The sequence below is a fragment of the Centroberyx gerrardi genome, chromosome 16, assembly GCF_048128805.1.
Source record: "Centroberyx gerrardi isolate f3 chromosome 16, fCenGer3.hap1.cur.20231027, whole genome shotgun sequence".
In the NCBI taxonomy this organism is placed as follows: domain Eukaryota; kingdom Metazoa; phylum Chordata; class Actinopteri; order Beryciformes; family Berycidae; genus Centroberyx; species Centroberyx gerrardi.
The window spans coordinates 11,649,007-11,667,071 of record NC_136012.1 but is presented as its reverse complement, the minus strand read 5'-3'; the positions used below and the strand labels follow the sequence as shown (position 1 = coordinate 11,667,071).

General features: G+C 46.4%; 2 protein-coding genes across 3 annotated transcripts; both read left to right on the top strand.

Annotated features, from left to right (window-relative positions):
- Positions 1-85: 85 nt before the first annotated feature.
- rnf20 (ring finger protein 20, E3 ubiquitin protein ligase) lies at positions 86-12,580 on the top strand. 2 transcript variants are annotated; one of them, XM_071902134.2, is made up of 22 exons: positions 86-161; positions 595-769; positions 889-957; positions 1,097-1,195; positions 1,336-1,483; positions 3,185-3,370; positions 3,632-3,747; positions 4,808-4,954; positions 5,113-5,187; positions 5,310-5,429; positions 5,689-5,868; positions 5,978-6,113; positions 6,352-6,473; positions 6,583-6,739; positions 6,919-7,231; positions 7,401-7,518; positions 7,805-7,954; positions 8,060-8,272; positions 8,561-8,686; positions 8,919-9,059; positions 10,106-10,210; positions 11,772-12,580. In XM_071902134.2, exons 2-22 carry the CDS (start codon positions 605-607, stop codon positions 11,946-11,948), a joined length of 3,063 nt encoding a protein of 1,020 aa, XP_071758235.2. In that variant the 5' UTR covers positions 86-161; positions 595-604; the 3' UTR covers positions 11,949-12,580. The 2 variants fall into 2 exon arrangements, with proteins under 2 accessions (XP_071758235.2, XP_071758228.2); XM_071902127.2 differs by having other exon boundaries at positions 5,978-6,137.
- A 209-nt stretch (positions 12,581-12,789) lies between these two features.
- On the top strand, positions 12,790-17,325 carry LOC139914007 (uncharacterized). The gene is made up of 3 exons (XM_071902186.2): positions 12,790-13,880; positions 16,272-16,374; positions 16,824-17,325. Exons 1-3 carry the CDS (start codon positions 13,638-13,640, stop codon positions 17,180-17,182), a joined length of 705 nt encoding a protein of 234 aa, XP_071758287.2. The 5' UTR covers positions 12,790-13,637; the 3' UTR covers positions 17,183-17,325.
- The last annotated feature ends 740 nt before the right edge of the window (positions 17,326-18,065 follow it).

The window sequence follows — 18,065 nt, the reverse complement described above, 5'->3', positions numbered from 1 at the left end:
TTAAATAGGGTTTGCCTTCCCTCCAGCAGATGGCGCAGTATCGGCTGTACGTTGTTCGACCTCGTTTGTTAACACTTCCTTTTCCGGAAGGCAGTCCAAAGGATCCGCAACATCAACATCCACAGACAGATTCAGTAAATAACATATTTTAGTCTAAATCGGTAAGACTGGGAACTCGGTATTATAAATCAAAATGAAAATACCAAGCAAACGCTTTAACCTGCCGGGTCAGGATCGACCTTTGTGTCCATGAACGTTGTTTAAAGCTCGCGGGGAGCCTGAATAGCCAAACTACCGTTAGCTAACGGCTAACGTTAGCTCAATGTTAGGTTGGCTAATTTTATCGGCTTGTTCGGTTTTCAGAGCATGATAGTTAATACATTTCGTGTACAAAATCATACGAGTGTCAATCCTGTAGATGAACAAGGTTTCACTGTAAACATTAAGATAGCTGGCCAAAGATTTGTCCAACAGTTTCGTCCTTCAGCCCATGCAGTGTCCTCGTCCAACCAAACAGACCGAATCTGTCAGTCCTTCACATTATTCGTCAGACAAATGACATTACCGTTTTATCCGTCTCTCACTTTGTTTCAGGAGTCCGAGGATGTCGGGGCAGAAGCGTCCCGGTGACAGCGGCGGTCCTTCCTCCTCCGGCGCGCCCCCGGAGAAGCGGAGGGAGAGGGAAGGAGGAGAGGACGGAGGTCCGGGGGTCAGCGCCGCGGCCGGAGCGGTGGAGACGGTCATCAAGCTAGGAGGGGTGTCCAACTCTGTAAGCGACTCTTAACCGTCTGGTTTCCCTCTGAAGTGTTTACCTGTTAATGTAGCTTCAGAAGTGTAACGTCTGTATATCTCTCTCTTCTGTTTTCTTCATAATATTCTCTGTCTCAGGAAGAGCAAGACATCAAAGCTCTCCAGGCTAAGAACCGAAAGCTGGGAGAGGCTCTGGATCAAAGACAGGTAACTGACTGAACTCTAAACATTTGTTTTCACACACTCACACTCACACACACACACACACACACACACACACACATAGAAGCCTCAGTTGTACACACTTGTTTTGAGAAGGGGTTTCTCTGTTCCTGTTGCTTTGCAGGTGATTGAGGATGAACTGCGAGAGAGAATTGAGAGACTGGAGACTCGCCAGGCCACTGATGATGCCAGTCTGCTGATCCTCAATAGATACTGGAACCAGGTAAACAGTCCCTGACAGAGCAAAAAGTTACCTGCCTTATCTATACCCTTACTTTTAACAGTTTTTATTCTAAGAGATCAAAGATCAAAAAGTCACAATGGGATGCAACTTTCCCTCCTCCCCAACCTTTTTGCTTTCAGTTTGATGAGAACGTGCGACTGATTGGCAGGCGTTACGACCAATCAAACAGCGAGCCTGAGAAATCTCCAGCAGCAGAGGGGCGGAGCCTGAAGCCAGATACTCCAGAACCTGATGGCGACTCCAACCAGGAGAGGGCCAAGGACAGAGGTACAGAGAGAACTAACTCAGGAACAAGACTGGGAAAGCAACAACAGATACATATCGAATTCCCAGACCTGCCTTTTGAGTGGGTCATTGTTTAACAGTTTTCAACAGTATATTGTAATTTTTCAACTGCTACCCGGCTGTTTCAAGCCAGTAGTGTGGCCATCTTGTCAGGCTATTGCTGTTCAGATTGATGGTGAAGAGTCAGACTGAAATTACTAGGTGAGATGATGTTGGCTGTTGTGGGGGAGAGTTAGCTTAAGTGTAGGTGCTCTGTCAGTATAGTGCAAGTCTAGTGCATTTGAATGTAAAGATAACTGTCAAAATAAAGGAAACAGCAACTTAAATTGTCTTAATCGGGCATTGAATGACCACAAGCCACTAGAACAGCTTCAGTGCACCTTGGCCTGGATTCCAGTGTCTTTAACTCTGTTGGAGGGATGTGATACTATTCTTGTGGGTGGGAAGGACATGGTATATGGTTTACATTATTTCCATGTTCCTCAAATCGTTCAGTGACCACTCATACCTTGTCAAATGGGGCTTTGGGCATTGTCATCCTGGAGGATTCACCTCCCATCAGGCTAGAAATGCTTAACCATAGGATGAACCTGTTCCCTCAGAACGGCTTTGTATTTATGGATTTCCATTTAAAGGCTTCAGTAGACATACACCATACCAGAAAAACACACAGGGGGAAGCATGATTCATCTGACCCAATTACTTTTTTTATTGCTCCTTAGGTTGCTTCCTTTGTTGCTTACACCACTTCACTCGTGCACTGTAGTAGTAAGATGTTTATTCGCTGCAACACGACCATGGTATCCCTTTTCTCAAAGTTCTTGGTGAAACTGCCTGCTGACATTTAGAGTCAACTGATTCAGAGTTGCTTGTCTGTTTTTTTTGCATGTCAAATAAAAGCATCAGCATGGCTGTTGAGTATGCACATTAGTACATTCTTTATTTTAGTAGTTAGCTATAGATCTGATCAGTGCTGAGAGAGAGGTGGCTTTGGGACGCCAGAATTTACTTTTGATTGGAGGTTCATACTTGGTAACCCAAATGATTTACCCACTCTCACCCACCTTTCCTTTAATATCCAAGCCAGGATGCTCACACTATGCTTTTTCTACTGCACCAGTGTGCCATACAGGACCTGTGCTGTCACGTTACCTACAGTATGTTTTTCCATTATATTTTGTTCGCAGTTCAGTACGATTAGGGTGTGATAAAAGCGTGCTGACGCAGCACCCTCATGTGTCTGATACCATCCCACTTATAAAGGGTGCTGGCAGGATTGTCAAGTGATGTGTGAGCAACACATAGGGTCATCGGTCAGTTACAACCGCCATTTTTAAATACCCAGCTTGTGTAAACAAATGACAGTGGAAAACCAGAGAAAGTTGAGAAAGAGACGAAATATAAACAAACAATGGAAAAAACAAAACACTGCAACAATGGGAAACTGTGCTCATCACATTATGGGCTGACGAAAAAGTGCAGAACGATCTTAATTCCTTCAGAAAGACTTATCAACGCAGTACACTTGTTCAAGTCGAGCACTGCAGGGGACAGAGGATAAAGACAATACTGTTGAACATATGCTGAAGATCTGAGCTTTAAGAATGCATTTGTGAAAACTGTATCAGACCTTTCCATATTTGTTCCATTCCGAAATCCTCTTTTTTTGTTGTCGTCACCCAGGCCACCAGGGAGAGACGGCCACCTCCTTCCTGGCCATGCTGGCGAGCAGCAGCAGCGAGGAGATGGAGGCGGAGCTGCAGGAGAGGGTGGAGTCCAGCCAGAAGCAGGCCAATCGCGTGTTGGAGATCTACGAGAGCCTGAAGAGCACCGTGGACCAGCTGAAGACGGAGGTGGACTCCGGAGCCGGTGAGATGAAGGGAGGGGAGGATGGAGGGAGGAGAGCGTGTGGATGGAGGAAGAGATGTCGAAGTTGCGGTGGAATATGACAGCATTTCATTCGGTAGCGTAGGTGCTTCAAAAGTTGAAGGGGGGATCATTCCGAGCATGTATGTAGAGTGCTAGAACCAGCTATCTTGTAGAGCTGAGCATGAGATTTGTTTGGGAAGTCATCAAGTCAATTCATGTGTTTCAGCCCCATAACGTGTCATTACTGTTGTGTCTCTGCAGAGAGCTGTTTGTGGCAGGTAGCCTCTCAGCTCAACACCCTCCTGACCAGTGAGAATGAGCGGCTAAATCAGCTGACCGAGGACCTCCAGCAGAAGCACAGTCACATGACCAGCGAGGTAGGGAAGACGTGTCCTAATACATTGATAAAAATACGGTTCCTTTTCAGGTCCAATCGAGCTCGGCAGTTGCAAAAACGCTTGGCAAGTATCCAAGGCAACAATGAGGTCACTGAGGGTCTGCCAAGTGGAGCTGTGCTTGCTGCCAGTTATTTTTGCCAAGTGCCGGGACTGCTGGGCTTTGTCATGAGCCTCTACTATTCTTTAGTAACGCAATGGAGGCTATTTAATTGTGATAGAATTAAGGCAATGTGAGTCTCTGTTTGCAAAACGTTTTGGAACAAAGGACTATGGGCAGGGTACAATAACTAATTCCTTTAATCGTGTTGTCTTAATGTTTTCCTGTTGAAAAAAAGAATTGATCAAGCTAGTAGTAAGGAGAGCCACAGTGCCATAACTTATCACGCATTCATGTGTATTTATACTGGGATGATGTGTTAAGAGGTAACTGTGAATGCCGCTCCCTTTCCGTGGGATCGCAAGGAATTAATAATAGCAGAGTTTACAAGTCACTCTGTAAGATATATTAATCATTTGGATTGAACAGATAGGTGATGTGCAAAAAGTTACTGCCCTTCACATACTGAATTCACGTCTGGCACTGTCAATGAGCATATTGACAGCTGCTTGAAGCCCATGCAACCAGCGTGGGTCGGAGAAATCAGATTAGAGTAGATAACGAGTATTTGCGCAAAAGTGCATTCCACGAAACAAGCGGTGAGCCTTGTTTTTAAGTTTTAGACAGAGTGAAATTTCTTCATCCCCTAAGGAATGCAGGGTCAGTCGGCTACTGCAGCTCCTCTGGAGCTGGTAGGGGTTAAGTATCTTGCTCAAGCATATTTCAACGGGTGTGACCTCAAGGGGGATTGAATACAAACCACTGGGCCATCCTGCTGCCTCGTGACAAACTGTCTTTAACGATAAAACGGCGTACACTTCACCCATTCGTCATCATCCTATAATAACAGTACCTTGGTAGTAGAGTAATATCTTCGTAGTGATTATGTTTCTGCGGTTACGTAGCCGTGTCACATCTCTCTGTCCTCCTCCCTCCTTCCAGTCTCGGTCTCTGGGCCGCGCGGCGAACAAGGCGGACACGCGGGTCAGCGAGCTGCAGGGCCTGATCGAGGAGCTGCAGTGGGACATGGAGAAGATCCGCCGCCGAGAGAACCGACTCAACGCACACCTGAGCGAGATACTGGAGAGGGTGGGGATGCTTTTCTCTGTTTGTGTGTGTGTGTGTGTGTGTGTGTGTCAGAGTTTAAGCCGATGGCACTGTTGTGAGTGTCAACACAAAATGTCCTTATTTTGATACTTTTATGTCACAGTGTGTTGTAATAAACCTCTCCCTCTCATCCATCCCAGGTGAACAGTAAAGGCTACAAGGTGTGCGGAGAGGCCAGCAGTGTATGTGGGACCATCACCATCAACAAGAGAAAGGTAGAAGTTTTACTCGCGGTCTTGCTAATCGAGTGTGACGTATGAGACGCCAACAAACACATTTCGTGCCACTCGTCACCATTCAGACTGTGTGACTTTCCATCCCTCCCTCCTTTCAACAGTTTGAGGAGATGAACAGTGAGTTGGAGGAGAACCGGGAGCTGGCAGACAACCGGCACAGCGAGCTGCAGAAGCTCCAGCAGGACCTGCAGAACGTCAACCAGGAGAACAACAGCATGAAGGTAGAGTCATGCCAAAACCCTGTGGCTTTTCATTTCTCACTCGCTATTCTTTTGACTTCAGATAGACGCAGGATGGGACAGTCTTCTCTGTTACAGCCTCATTTTGTGATTTAGGCTAGTAAGACTAGTGCTGCTTTAACTACTTTTGTAAAAATCTATTATTCAATGCTTTATTGTATTAAGTATTTTTCTCTCACTCTCTTTTTCTCTCTGGCTCTCTCTCTCTCTCCGCCCTCTGTGGCTCTCTCTCTTTCCTCAGGCGGAGTTGCTGAGTCGAGCGGAGGGCGTGGTAAAGGACAGCTCAGAGTACCGCTGCCTGCAGTCCCAGTTCTCGGTGCTCTACAACGAGTCTCTGGTCCTCAAGGCCCAGCTGGACGAGACGCGCACCCGCCTCAACACCACCAGGACCGCACGCCTCCGCCAGCTGGAGCACATGGAGGTGTGTGTGTGCCTAATAATGATTGAGGGAAAGAATTTGATACACAGGCACGTGGTTTGTGAATGGTGTATCCAGTGTGCGCTCTGACCCTGATCCGCTGTGTGTGCAGAACGACGAGGTGGCCCTGCAGAGGAAGGTTCGCACGGAGGTGTTTCAGCTGGAGGACACGCTGGCCCAGGTCAGGAAGGAGTATGAGATGCTGCGTATCGAGTTTGAGCAGACACTTGCTGCCAACGAGCAAGCAGGTAACCAACTCAACCAGCCATCAGGTGCAAACAAAGAATCACATGAATGAATGGGGCTGAAAAAACTCACTTTTGGACATTCATTTTGGTTTCGCAACATGGTTTCATGGCTTGAAGCTAATTTTACGGTTCTTGTCTGTATTCTGTTTTGCTTCCACCTTTCCTCTCCTCCTTCCTGTATTCCTCTGTCCCCCACCCCCCATCTCTCTCGCTCTCTCTCTCCGTCTCATTCTCTCAGGCCCCATTAACAGGGAGATGCGTCACCTGATTAGCACTCTGCAAACCCACAACCAGCAGATGAAGGGAGAGGTGGTGAAATACAAGATAAGGCTGAGAGAGACGCAGACAGAACTCAACCAGGTGGGTCAGCGGGAGATGTATGGAGACACGTGCAGTTACCACCTCTCTCATCATAAAAAGGAACAGAATGAAGCCTAAAACTCGTTGCGTTCATCTCTTGCGCCCGTAGGTCCGCTCTTCGAAGGGCAGCACCATCCTCCAGTCGCAGTCGAGCACAGAGATGGACGTGAAGGAAGAGACGACCTCTCCTCCCACCCCAGCCGTCTCTGGGGATCCCACTATCAAAACTGAGTCTGACAACGGCTCTGCCACACCCAGCAGCACCGGTAACGGATTGTCATTTATAATTTATTAGGTTCTGAAACATTTTAAATGTCACTTTCAGTTGATTTTCTGGTGTTTTTAAGACATAGTAGTATTCTGACAGCCACTGAGTATCAGACCTGTCTTATTCATTTTACAGTTCTTCTGTATCTCTAAACTTTGCCTCATGATCTTTCTATAGGTGCCTCAGTGAAATTAGAGCCCGGATTGGAGGCCGACGCAACAGTGAAGGAGGAGGAGAAAGAGGAGAAGAAAGAGAAGGACGAGAAGAAAGACAAGGAAACTATAAAGAAAGAGGAGAAAGAGAGAGAGAAGGAGAAGGAGAGAGAGAGGCCAACCCGCAGCGGCGGGGGCAGCGGCGTGATGAAGGATGAGAAGGAGAAACCGGGGAGCAGTAACCAATCGGAGGAGTCGGCGGGGGAACGCCCGTCTGTGGTTGGAGGACCAAAGAGGAAGGAGATGGAGCAGCTGAAGATCGTCCGGACGGAGCTCAAGTAAGTCTTGTGTGCATGACAGTTGCTCTTTAGGTTTATTTTTGGATTTTAATCTGCTACATGCATGTTTAGCAGATTCATTTCTGACCCTGGCTGGTGGTTATTGTGGTTTCTGATGAGGCTGGTGATGATGATGGTAGTGATGAAGACTCTCTCACTGACTGTGTAGGAAAGCCCAGGAGTCCCAGAGGGAGATGAAGCTGCTGCTGGACATGTACCGCTCGGCACCCAAGGAGCAGAGGGACAAAGTCCAGCTCATGGCTGCTGAGAAGAAGGCCAAGTCAGAGGTAGACAGCGCTGCACACACCACAGTCAACTAAACACAAACATTTAGATTGTTATAGGTGTTGAGAAGCAGGATACTGTATGCATAGTTATTGAAGTATCATGTTATTTGGATATTTATATCACAGTATATGGGTATTTGTGCTAATTGGAATTCAGATAACAGCATAAGCAATTGACAGTTGAATGCCCTCAGTTATGGTCAGTCCAGGTTTTGTAACATAGAACGGTATAATGATGAATGCCGTTACATTGCTGCACTCCAATAATGTAACGTGTTGATTCCAGGCGGAGGAGCTGAGGCAGAGGCTGCGGGACCTGGAGGAGAGGGAGAGGAGGGAGGGCAAGAAAATGGCCGACGAAGAGGCCCTGAGGAAGATCCGCTCTGTGGAAGAGCAGATCGACATCCTCAACAAGAAGCTCTCCATAGCGAAACAGGTGCGTGAGCCAGAAACGCGTGTTCATGTTTTCGTACGTACGCGCAAACCCTCCGCCCCGTTTCTCCTTCCATTTCTCCAACCCTCTCTGCCGTTCCCTCCGCAGGAGGAGGACGCGCTGCTGAGCGAGATGGATGTGACGGGCCAGGCCTTCGAGGACATGCAGGAGCAGAACATCCGGCTGATGCAGCAGCTCCGGGAGAAGGACGACGCCAACTTCAAGCTGATGAGCGAGCGGATCAAGTCCAACCAGATCCACAAGCTGCTGAAGGAGGAGAAGGAGGAGCTGGCCGACCAGCTGCTCACTCTCAAAACTCAGGTGAGCCCGGGGGCCACCAGGCAGCAGCGTGAGGCTCAGTCTGCAAGGTTGCTGGCTGTCACACCCATATCAGTCCCATGTTTTGTGACAGGCACACACACGCACACACAATATTAAATTATTACAGTGATAATTACCGCCAATCATTCATCGATCATCATTACTTTCTTTGAATGTAAATGATATTCGTTCCTCATTATCCCCACCTTTCTCATTCCTCTTCTAGCTCGCTTGCATTCCTTCATTCTTCCATTAACTTACATTTGTTGGATTGTGTCCATCTGTCAGGTTGATGCCCAGCTGCAGGTGGTGAGGAAGCTGGAGGAGAAGGAGCGCCTCCTGCAGGGCACCATCAGTACTGCTGAGAGGGAGCTGGCCCTCAGGACACAGGCTCTGGACATGAACAAGCGCAAGGTTGGGCCACAGCTGCAGAAGAAAATTAAATATTGCACCCAAAATACGAAGAAGTATTGTTCTCATGTTTAGGACGAGCAGCGCTGCAAAGAAAATTAAATTAAGGCTTATACAGTATAACAGGAAATCACACATTCCCCTTATGGACAAATACAAACATCAACTCAGCTATACCATTCTGTATCCGTCAAAGTTCAGCAGATACAGATTGAGTGCGTTTGTCGTCCTCCAGGCTCAGGAGTCGGCGTTGCTGTCGGAGGAGGTGCGCACTCAGCTGGAGCAGGTTCAGCAGAGGCTCAGCCTGGTCAGAGAGGAGGTCATCGAGAACAGCATCTCCAGGGAGAAGGAGTCCTTCAACGCCCGACGAGCACAGGTGACACCACCGCACTGCATGTGGACACACACACACATAAAGATGGAGGCACGAATAAGGCTAAAGTTTCAATGTCACTTCAGAGGGAAAATATGGTTCAAACACGCATCCAGACCTACAGAACTCCTGCCTTTAGCATGCATGCTGGGTGATCAGATTGTATTTAGAAAGAGTTAAACCGCATAAAATCCAGGTGTAAATGGATCCAAGACACACTGCAGTTTCCATCACCAAAACCATAAATGCAATGCCTCACCAGTCTACATACTGTATGTAGACTTATACTAATTATACTACTACTATTTTACTATTACTTATACTAAAGTATAAATGGAATGCGTCAGCAGTCTACATACTGTACAGTATGGAGACTGGTGATGCATTTATACTTTGGGTAAATGGAAATACATTTTTGCACATGCAAATCAAACACTTAGCAGTCAGCTGGGTAGTATATATATATACATATATACTGTATATTTATGGTGTACAGAGATACTAGTCTGTCTGAGTAGCCTGAACAGACAGAAAAGGAGAGAGCAAAACCATTTATACAGTGGAATAAACAAGTCCATGGGAAGACACTGATAAGAGAGTGAGCTGAGGCTAATTAGAACCTGTGTGATCGGTACTGGCTGTTACGGAATGTTACTATGACTCAAAATACAGAGCGGACAGTGGAAAATTACTGAGTTCAGACTAAGCTAAAGCAAGAGTAATACATGTGTTTACAGGTTTGTCTCAACAACTGTCAGTTTTAAAGGATGTAAATATTACAAGAGGAATCTGCATTTTGTGTAGACAGAGAAATATGTTTTCATAGTATATACTGGAGATACATTTTAAAATCAGGTGTAAATGTAATCAACTTAATTCATATCTAGACACATTGTGGAAACGAAACACATATTAATGCCTGGTATAATGGAGGCCACAGCCATCAGAGCGGGGCGACATCCCCCTCCTCACCAACACACTGGCACTTTATGAGCTGTGGTTCTTTTCTCAAGGCTCTTCTTCTCAACTTGGCTCCAACTGTGTTTCAGGAGGACATCTCCAAACTTCGGAGGAAGATCGAGAAGGCCAAGAAACCAGCTGAGAAAATCAGCAACGGAGATGAGATCCTAAATGAAGAAATCAATGAATACAAGGTGAGTTTATGCAGTGGCGAATCTTGAGTTTTGGAGGCCCCCCTAACCTGGAAAATAATCTGATAACACAGACTGGTGTTGGGCGTTACTGTAATCACATTACTTTTTCCTGTAATGGAGTAAAGTAAGGCATTACTGTTCCAATTTCAGTAATTTAGTAATTAGTAACATTGCAGTTACTGATCTAACAGATCGGCCGTTACTTGGATTAACCTTATTTTAACCTCTTTATTGGTGTAATATTTAAGATTCCCCTTGTGTTATCCTGCCTTCAAGTCATGTCGGAAATAATCAGAATTACTAGTAAAGCGCACATGAAAGCCAACAAAGAGGTAAATTCTCGCTACAGTCCCAGATGTCGGAGCTTCCCGTCAGCACATGAACGCACCAGGAGACCTATAGACTTGTCAAATCGATGTGCAGTTTCAACTAAATTATCACGCAAAATAACTGACAAAAATAAACCCGGGGCAGGATCTTCACTGCATTACCTATCTAAAGGCAAGTCTCTGCAAGTTGATTTTCATACCGTAAGGAAATTAATGGAAACAAATGGCTGCCTGGGAGGAAAACACATTCAAACATATGAAAAAGCATGATATTTCTGTATATACGCAAACAAATGAGCTATACAGTCTGACGGGCCCCACACTCTTTTTAAAGGCTGTACTGTAGCTCTCTCATAACACTACAGTGCCTGTCCTCTTGTACAAGTCTTTTTTTCACTTTTTTTCTTTGACAATCCAGCAAAACAATATTGCAGTTAGCCAGATAGCTCATAAATATAAAACTAAAATACTGTAATTGGAGAGCCAAAGTACAAATGACTAAAATGCATTCCATAAGACGCCTGAAAATACGAGTGTCGGTCCTCTCCCAGGCAAACTGCAGTGCAGTATGTTAGTTGCTTGTTGTCGCGTGTTGTTTGTTCGACTGTTGTATCATACGGTTTTCATGGGTATAAGGAGATGGATGTTGACATCTGATAGCCTGCAGTTTTCTTCATGTGTTTATGTTCCCGAATTTCCTCAAGGGGATTAATAAAGTGATATCTTATCTTACCTGGTATGGAGACCAGGGTAAATTACAAAGAGCTCAGACAAGTCCATCATGCTTAGCTAAAGTTAAAGGGACTGGAAGCGGATTTGTTTTGACTCCCTCCACCGCCAAAATCTCTAACCTGGCGGGATGACAGGTCTAATAAATAAGCTACTTGTGAGTCATGTGACTTTTGTTTGCAAGCTCTGGTTCACTTGTAATTGGGCAGTGTGAAGCTAAACGAAGCAAATACAAAAAGTAAACGTTTCCACTCTGGTTTGTACCAAAGAAAACCAACTGTGGGTGTGATCACACCCTTAGTGTCTTGCACTGTTGAGTCTTGCACTTAAGGACAGTTGAGCAGGTTGGATGTTTGCTGATGCTTGAAGGCCAGTCTCTCTAACCACAAGGCCTCCCTGCCGCCCTAAACATTGGTTTGCACTATCCGGCTTAAAACAAAACGGCTTCACAGTTTTTCCCTCGCCCCGTTCTTAACCGGCTCCCTCCCCCCTCTCTGTCCCAGGCCCGTCTGACGTGCCCGTGCTGCAACTCCCGGGTGAAGGACGCCGTGCTGACCAAGTGCTTCCACGTCTTCTGCTTCGAGTGCGTGAAGACGCGCTACGACACGCGCCAGAGGAAGTGCCCCAAGTGCAACGCCGCCTTCGGGGCCAACGACTTCCACCGCATCTACATCGGCTAGAGCCGGGATGTCCCGCAGGGAGTAGAGGGGAGGGCGGTGAGGCGCAGTACAGTAGCACAGAGAACTGCCGGGAACAAGACTCACCACTGCGCTCACTGGTTTCCCCCTCTGTGAATCTGAGCCCTCCCCCTCCTCCGGTGTGTAATGGATACCACCGGTGTGAAAGTCACTTGATGATTCCAGCCTTGTAGGGGCTGCAGTGATGCTCTGAACTGTTGTTTTTTTAAAACATCGACTGAATTCACCTTCTCCCATCCAGTGTTCGCTACTTCTAGCCTGCTGGTCCAAGGAGAAGCTAGACACCTGAGATTCTGCCAAAATTTGCATAGCATACTGAGTTCTGTGATGTGTGTGTGTATGTGAGTGTGTGTGCGTGCGTGTGTGCGTATGCATGCAAAGGGAAGCCGTTACACAACCAATAACATGGAGAAGAAACAGATCAGTAGTGAGATAGAACACTTTCCTCCCTCTGTAGTAGATATTTGTACGATGTTGGTGTATATGTATGTCATCATTGTTTTTCTTTTTCTTTTTTTTTTATTTGTAAACTGCCTCTCCGGGCTTCAATCTTCTCACAATATCTTGATTTGATGCTGTGTAATTGCTGCTCTGCTAGTTATTAAACTGCCATCAAAAAATATTTTTTTTCTTGCCTTAAAAAAAAAAAAATCTTCAACAGACCATGTGAATAATCTTAACATTTGACCCGGAATAACAAAGCAGGAGTCCCAGTGTGCAAATCTCGGTTTATCCTTGTGCACAGCGCCTTCCTCCGGGCTTCCCCACCCCTCCCTCCTCCCTTCCTCTCCTCCCCTCCCTCCTCCTCCTCTTATGATCCAGCCGTGTTTGCTGACAGGGGAAACAGTCGTTAGAAACGCTGGAAGGAAGGGAGCGCCCTGCAGAAACCGCAACAAGGATTTTTTATTTTTTTTTGCTTTCATAAAGGTTATGCGAGATAATCCATCGCAGTCGCGCGTCTGATGCAAGTCCACAGACAAAGGGAATACGGAACTAAATTGGCGTGGAGCTCAAAGCAGAAATAAGAGGCTTTGGGAGGCTCGTGGTCAGCTCCAACGTCATCGCGTTTTTTCCCACCCGTTTCCTTTTACGCGCAAAAGCTGTATGAGAAAAATCCCTTTTGGAGACGTTGCTACACTGTGTCGGTTCTCCTAACTTTCTGCCGCATCTTAAATGATGAGATAATCTATCGGCCGCTTCTGGGTCGAAGCCTGAGCAGTTTATTACCTAATATAGCCAGTGTTAACGCCGGAGTGTCCTTGACGGAGCGGTCCTAGATTTGGATATTTGCAGCGCTGCCAAAGTTTATAATTAAAGAGTCGCTCAGATCATTTTGAGTCGTCCAGGCCTTTTTTCCAGCACGAGCTGTCTAATTTGTTGATTGGTCACTTGGACGAGAGGTTTTTAATTGGTGTTATCTGAAGAAGTTAGTGGGGTTCGTCTCACATTTTTATTGCCCATTGTCAACTGCAGCATGTCGTGTGTAGTGTAAAATATTCTCCTGTCGCTTTGTATGACTGCTGTCAACAGAAGCCATTTTTAAATCTTTGATTTACACGCCTGAGTCAGATTCAACACAGGCTGCAGATCTGCTTATCGTGCTGGATTACAGCGTTATACAGCCCTTATCCATTTTCTAATAGGATTTATATCTTTCTTAAATTTTCAACAATGACTTTTTACGCGTCTGGCTCCGCGCGCGGCGGGTGTGCCACGGCTCGGGTTCTGTTATCCACATATGTTTTGGTGCTCGGCTTGTCTGCGGCGCGCTGCGCCGGGGAGGCCACGGCGGAGAGCCCTCCGTCGGCTTCACCGACCGTCACCCTCCGCACCCTGATCACGGGAACCTGCGAGGAGATCCACCGGTACGCGGAGTCCGTCGTGGGAACCAGCGTGATCCAGTCCGCTGTGGAGGTAGTGCTTGGAGGAGGCTGCTCCTGTTCCCTACCTGCATCACTAAATGCTCTTTCCTCCTTTTGTTAATATTCACTACTGATCTAACTTCCAAGTTGGCTCCTTCACTATACCCTTGATCATTGCTTAACTGTGTATCTGATCACTAATTTTACCTCTCCAACCTCTCACCCTGTCATCTCTCTCCATCCTCGGCTATTTTCTCTCTGACCCCCCCAAACCCCTAATTCCTCCCCCCCTCTCTCTCTCTCCTCTTGCCCCTCAACTTGATAATCTCTCTCCTGATCCCCTCGATCTTCTCTGCCCTTACTTCATGTCTGCTTATATCCATGCATCTCACCTCCCCTCCTGTCCCTGCTGCCACTCTGCCGTGGCTCCGGCTCCCCTCTCCCTCAGCGTGCGGTGTTGTTTCTAGAGTCATTTCTCGGTCAGGAGAACGTCTATACGGCGGCCATGGTAAGAAACCCTTGGGTGCCTCCATCTCTCCCACCCTGACATGGTCCCTCAAACAAAGCCACCCTCCTCTGGCTCTGTTTAGCCCATGTCACCCCATAGCTAGTGCAGAGGGTAGGAGCATGACCATAGTGGAGCGGTGTGTGTGTTTTATGGGTTCTAGACTTATACACACTGAGATCTTTGTGTGTGAGGCCACAACAGACTCTCTGCCATAGAGATATAACACATATAGAGATATAACAGTGTTATATCTCTATGCTCTCTACATGTTGTGAGTTTGGAGTTATATTAGGGTCTATCTGATAGATACTGAGATATTGAGCATCAAAGTTTTGACATCCCAGCTGTCAAAACTGTTACGTAGTGAAATCTATATTTATAGCTCAACAAAGTCTGCACCCCCAAGGTGCTTTGGATGCAAAATATGAAAATCCTATAATAATTATAAATTGGATTTTTAGGAGGACCCACACAGAGATGGAACCTTATCGTTCTGCAAGGTTGATCTGGGTTTGGTTAAATGATTCTATTGGACTGTTTGCAATGAGGAAACCTCCGTTTCAATGGGAAACTGGATGAATATGATTTAATGGTAAAATGTAATCATCAAGGCAGTTTTGAAGTATAAGGACTAGATTGCATCAAATAAAATCAATTATGGTGTCCTATTTTCTATTTGAAAGAGCCCAGAAAGACACCATTATGTAAAATTGCATTTACTTTTTACCAGTATCTATTCAGGTCTTTTGTAAATTAAATTTATATTCATATCACAACAAGCTATGTCCTGACTGAAATATTGAAGTTTGTGATTGGATGGGAAATGGAACCTTAGAAGCTGAAATGTGCTTTTTGAGATGGAACTTTCTGTCCAGAACTTTATTTCTAAAAGATAACACCACACATAATGTAACATTCAAGGATTATGAATATGTGGATAACTCAATTTTGCTTAAAAAAACACTCAAATATTGAACCTTATTATTCCTAACACAATCTTGTAAATCACTGTAAAGTGTTTTTGAGTTAAACACACGTTGACATGGAGCAACAGATGCCTGTGCCTTGCTCTGACATACTGGACAGTGCTCACTTGTGTGTGTGTGTGTGTGTGTGTGTGTGTGGTAGCAACAGGTGCAGAAGATACGTGTCCAACTTTATGAGGCTACCCTTGACCTCGCCTGAGGAGGCTGAACTGTGTGTGTATGAGGGGGGTGTTAGAGGGACTGGAAAGCAGTAGAGAGGCTACTTCAGTGTGTGTGTGTGTGTGTGGGAGCTGTCCAGCTGTCACACTTTTCTGAAGTGAGAGCATAGCTTCACCGGCTGACTCAAACCCGCACGCACGCACGCATGCACAACTGTCTGCCAGAGTCAACAATGCAGCAGTGTGACTGCCGACACTCTGCACTTGTCCAGCCTTGTATCATGAGGAAATATGTCGAAATAAGTCGCTGTAACTTGTGTATTTAGCAAGTCATGCTATAGACCTTCAGATAGCTCCGTCACCTCCATAGACTGTAACCCGATCAAGGATGAGTGAGCGAATGAGACGACTGAGTCAGAAACAACAGTAGCGCCTGTGTGAGAGAGAGAGAGAGAGAGAGAGAGAGAGAGTCCTATTAGTACAGATAATCGTCAAGTCCGTACCAACAGCTGCTCCCACTCTATTTTAATGTCACTCATCAGTCTTGCGGTTATATACAGCGCCGGTGGTGTGAATCATATCTGTGCATTGAAGCAACGAAGGGAAATCTAGGCCAAGATCTGTATCTCTCCTTTAATCCTCTCTCCTTTAAAGATTATTAATATGAACTGAATGCTGTCTCTCTCCATTGTTCTTTTATGAAATGATGTAAAACACCTCTCTCTCTCTCTCTCTCTCTCTCTCGCTCTCTCTCTCTCTCTCTCTCTCTCTCTCTCTCTCTCTCTCTCTAGTTTGTGGGGATGGTGATCCGATTCCTGGCTGAGGGAGCTGCCAGCGGCCTGAATGTCATCGCTGTTTACGTCACTGAGATCCTCAGGGTCACAGGAGTCGATGGTGGGTACCAGGATGAGTCTTGCGTGTGTGTGTGTGTGTATGTATGACTTTGTGTGTGCTGGATATAGATGGATGCACCACTGTTTCTCCTTAGCATGACTCAATACTTCTCTATGTATTTGTGATTTAAAATATGTGGCACCGTTGTGCTTCGCTGCCAACTGACACAAAGAGTTCACTCACAGTCTGGAGGAAGAGCCAGGAAGGCGGTGAAAGGTGCAAGTGAAAATATGCCGTCTTGCCTCTCCCTCGGGGTAAACTGCATTTGCCTGCCACTCCCTTCTCGGTGTGGGAGTGCAGGTGTGTGTTTGTGCTGCTGTTGCCCTTATGTACCAAACAGGTCTTTCTCGAGCTCTAGTCTTCATGAATGGAGAGAAATGAAGAGGTCAAATTAACCTTAACTGTAACTTTTTTTTAAATTTTGTGTCTTGCTGTCTCCCTCCTCACAGTGACGCTGCCGTTCCCCCGCTTCACTCCAGAGGGCGTGACCTCGGTGGCCCAGTGGGGTCTGCTGGCCCTCATCGGCTACTGGCTGCTGACCGTCGTCCTCCGCCTGGCCATCGGCGTGCTGAGGCGGGTGTTCTGGGTGCTGAAAACCGTCATGGCGCTCTGGTTCTTCGGACTGATCGTGAGCGACGCCGGCGCCACGGCGGACACCACGGCGATGCGGCTGGCCGGCCTGGTGCTGGGATGCGTCCTGCTGGGTCTGGCCGCCTCCGGCTCAGAAAAGACTGTGACGGTGGAGAACCGGCTGAGCTGCCTGGAGGGCCGGGTGAAGGCGGTGGAGAGGAGGAAGGGGGAGGAGTGATGGGTGAGGGGGGAGGTGGAGGGAGAGGAGTTCAGATGGACAAGGGTGATGGTATTGTTGGTTAAGGCAACGGTAATGTTGATGGTTTCTATATGTGTGTGCGTGTGTTAAGACTATTATGGGAAATAAAGTAATCTCTGGGATTTTTCATTGGAAATGCTCTTTTTATTCGCCTCCAGAATATTGACATTACAGACAAACCACACAGAATTGACTTTTTTTTTTTTTTTTTTACAAACATAACGATAAATACTTATTGTAATCAATAACAGACAAAGCTATTGAGCTTAATATAAAATGCTGCAATAGCAAGACAACAAAGGTCACAGAGGATAGTTGTACAGAATGAGTAGAATGGCCTCAGTGTCAGACAGCAATAATTCCACAAATCACATTTTGAACTGTCCCATTTATGTATCTCTTTTCCATGATCGCGCAGAAATAAAATTGGATTTGGTGGAGGCCAATTCATATTCACATCTATCAAAAACTTAGTGGGCAGGATCCTCTTTGAGGTCTGAGTTTCTACTCACTGAAGCAGGCTTGTTATCTTCAGCCTGGTCTGTTGACAGTCTGCTGGCTCCCCTGGGCCCGCTGCTCCGTCAGTTGGAAGCTTCTCTGATCCTCTGGGTTCACGCCGCTGATCTGCACCCCCGCTGCCGCCCCAGCCAAGTGGAACAACTTGACCCTGATGCCAGACTGCTCATTCTTCACTAGCTCACCCTGCCGCAGCAAAAAGCTCAAGTCCCTGTTGGTCTAAGCCGCGCTGCTGTCAAGCAGGCCAGACATGGATCAAACAGTGGCAGTTAGCAGCGACATTGGGATTCTAGATGGCATTTGATATGTTTATTTACTTTATCAAATATTTTACAAGGATTTTATT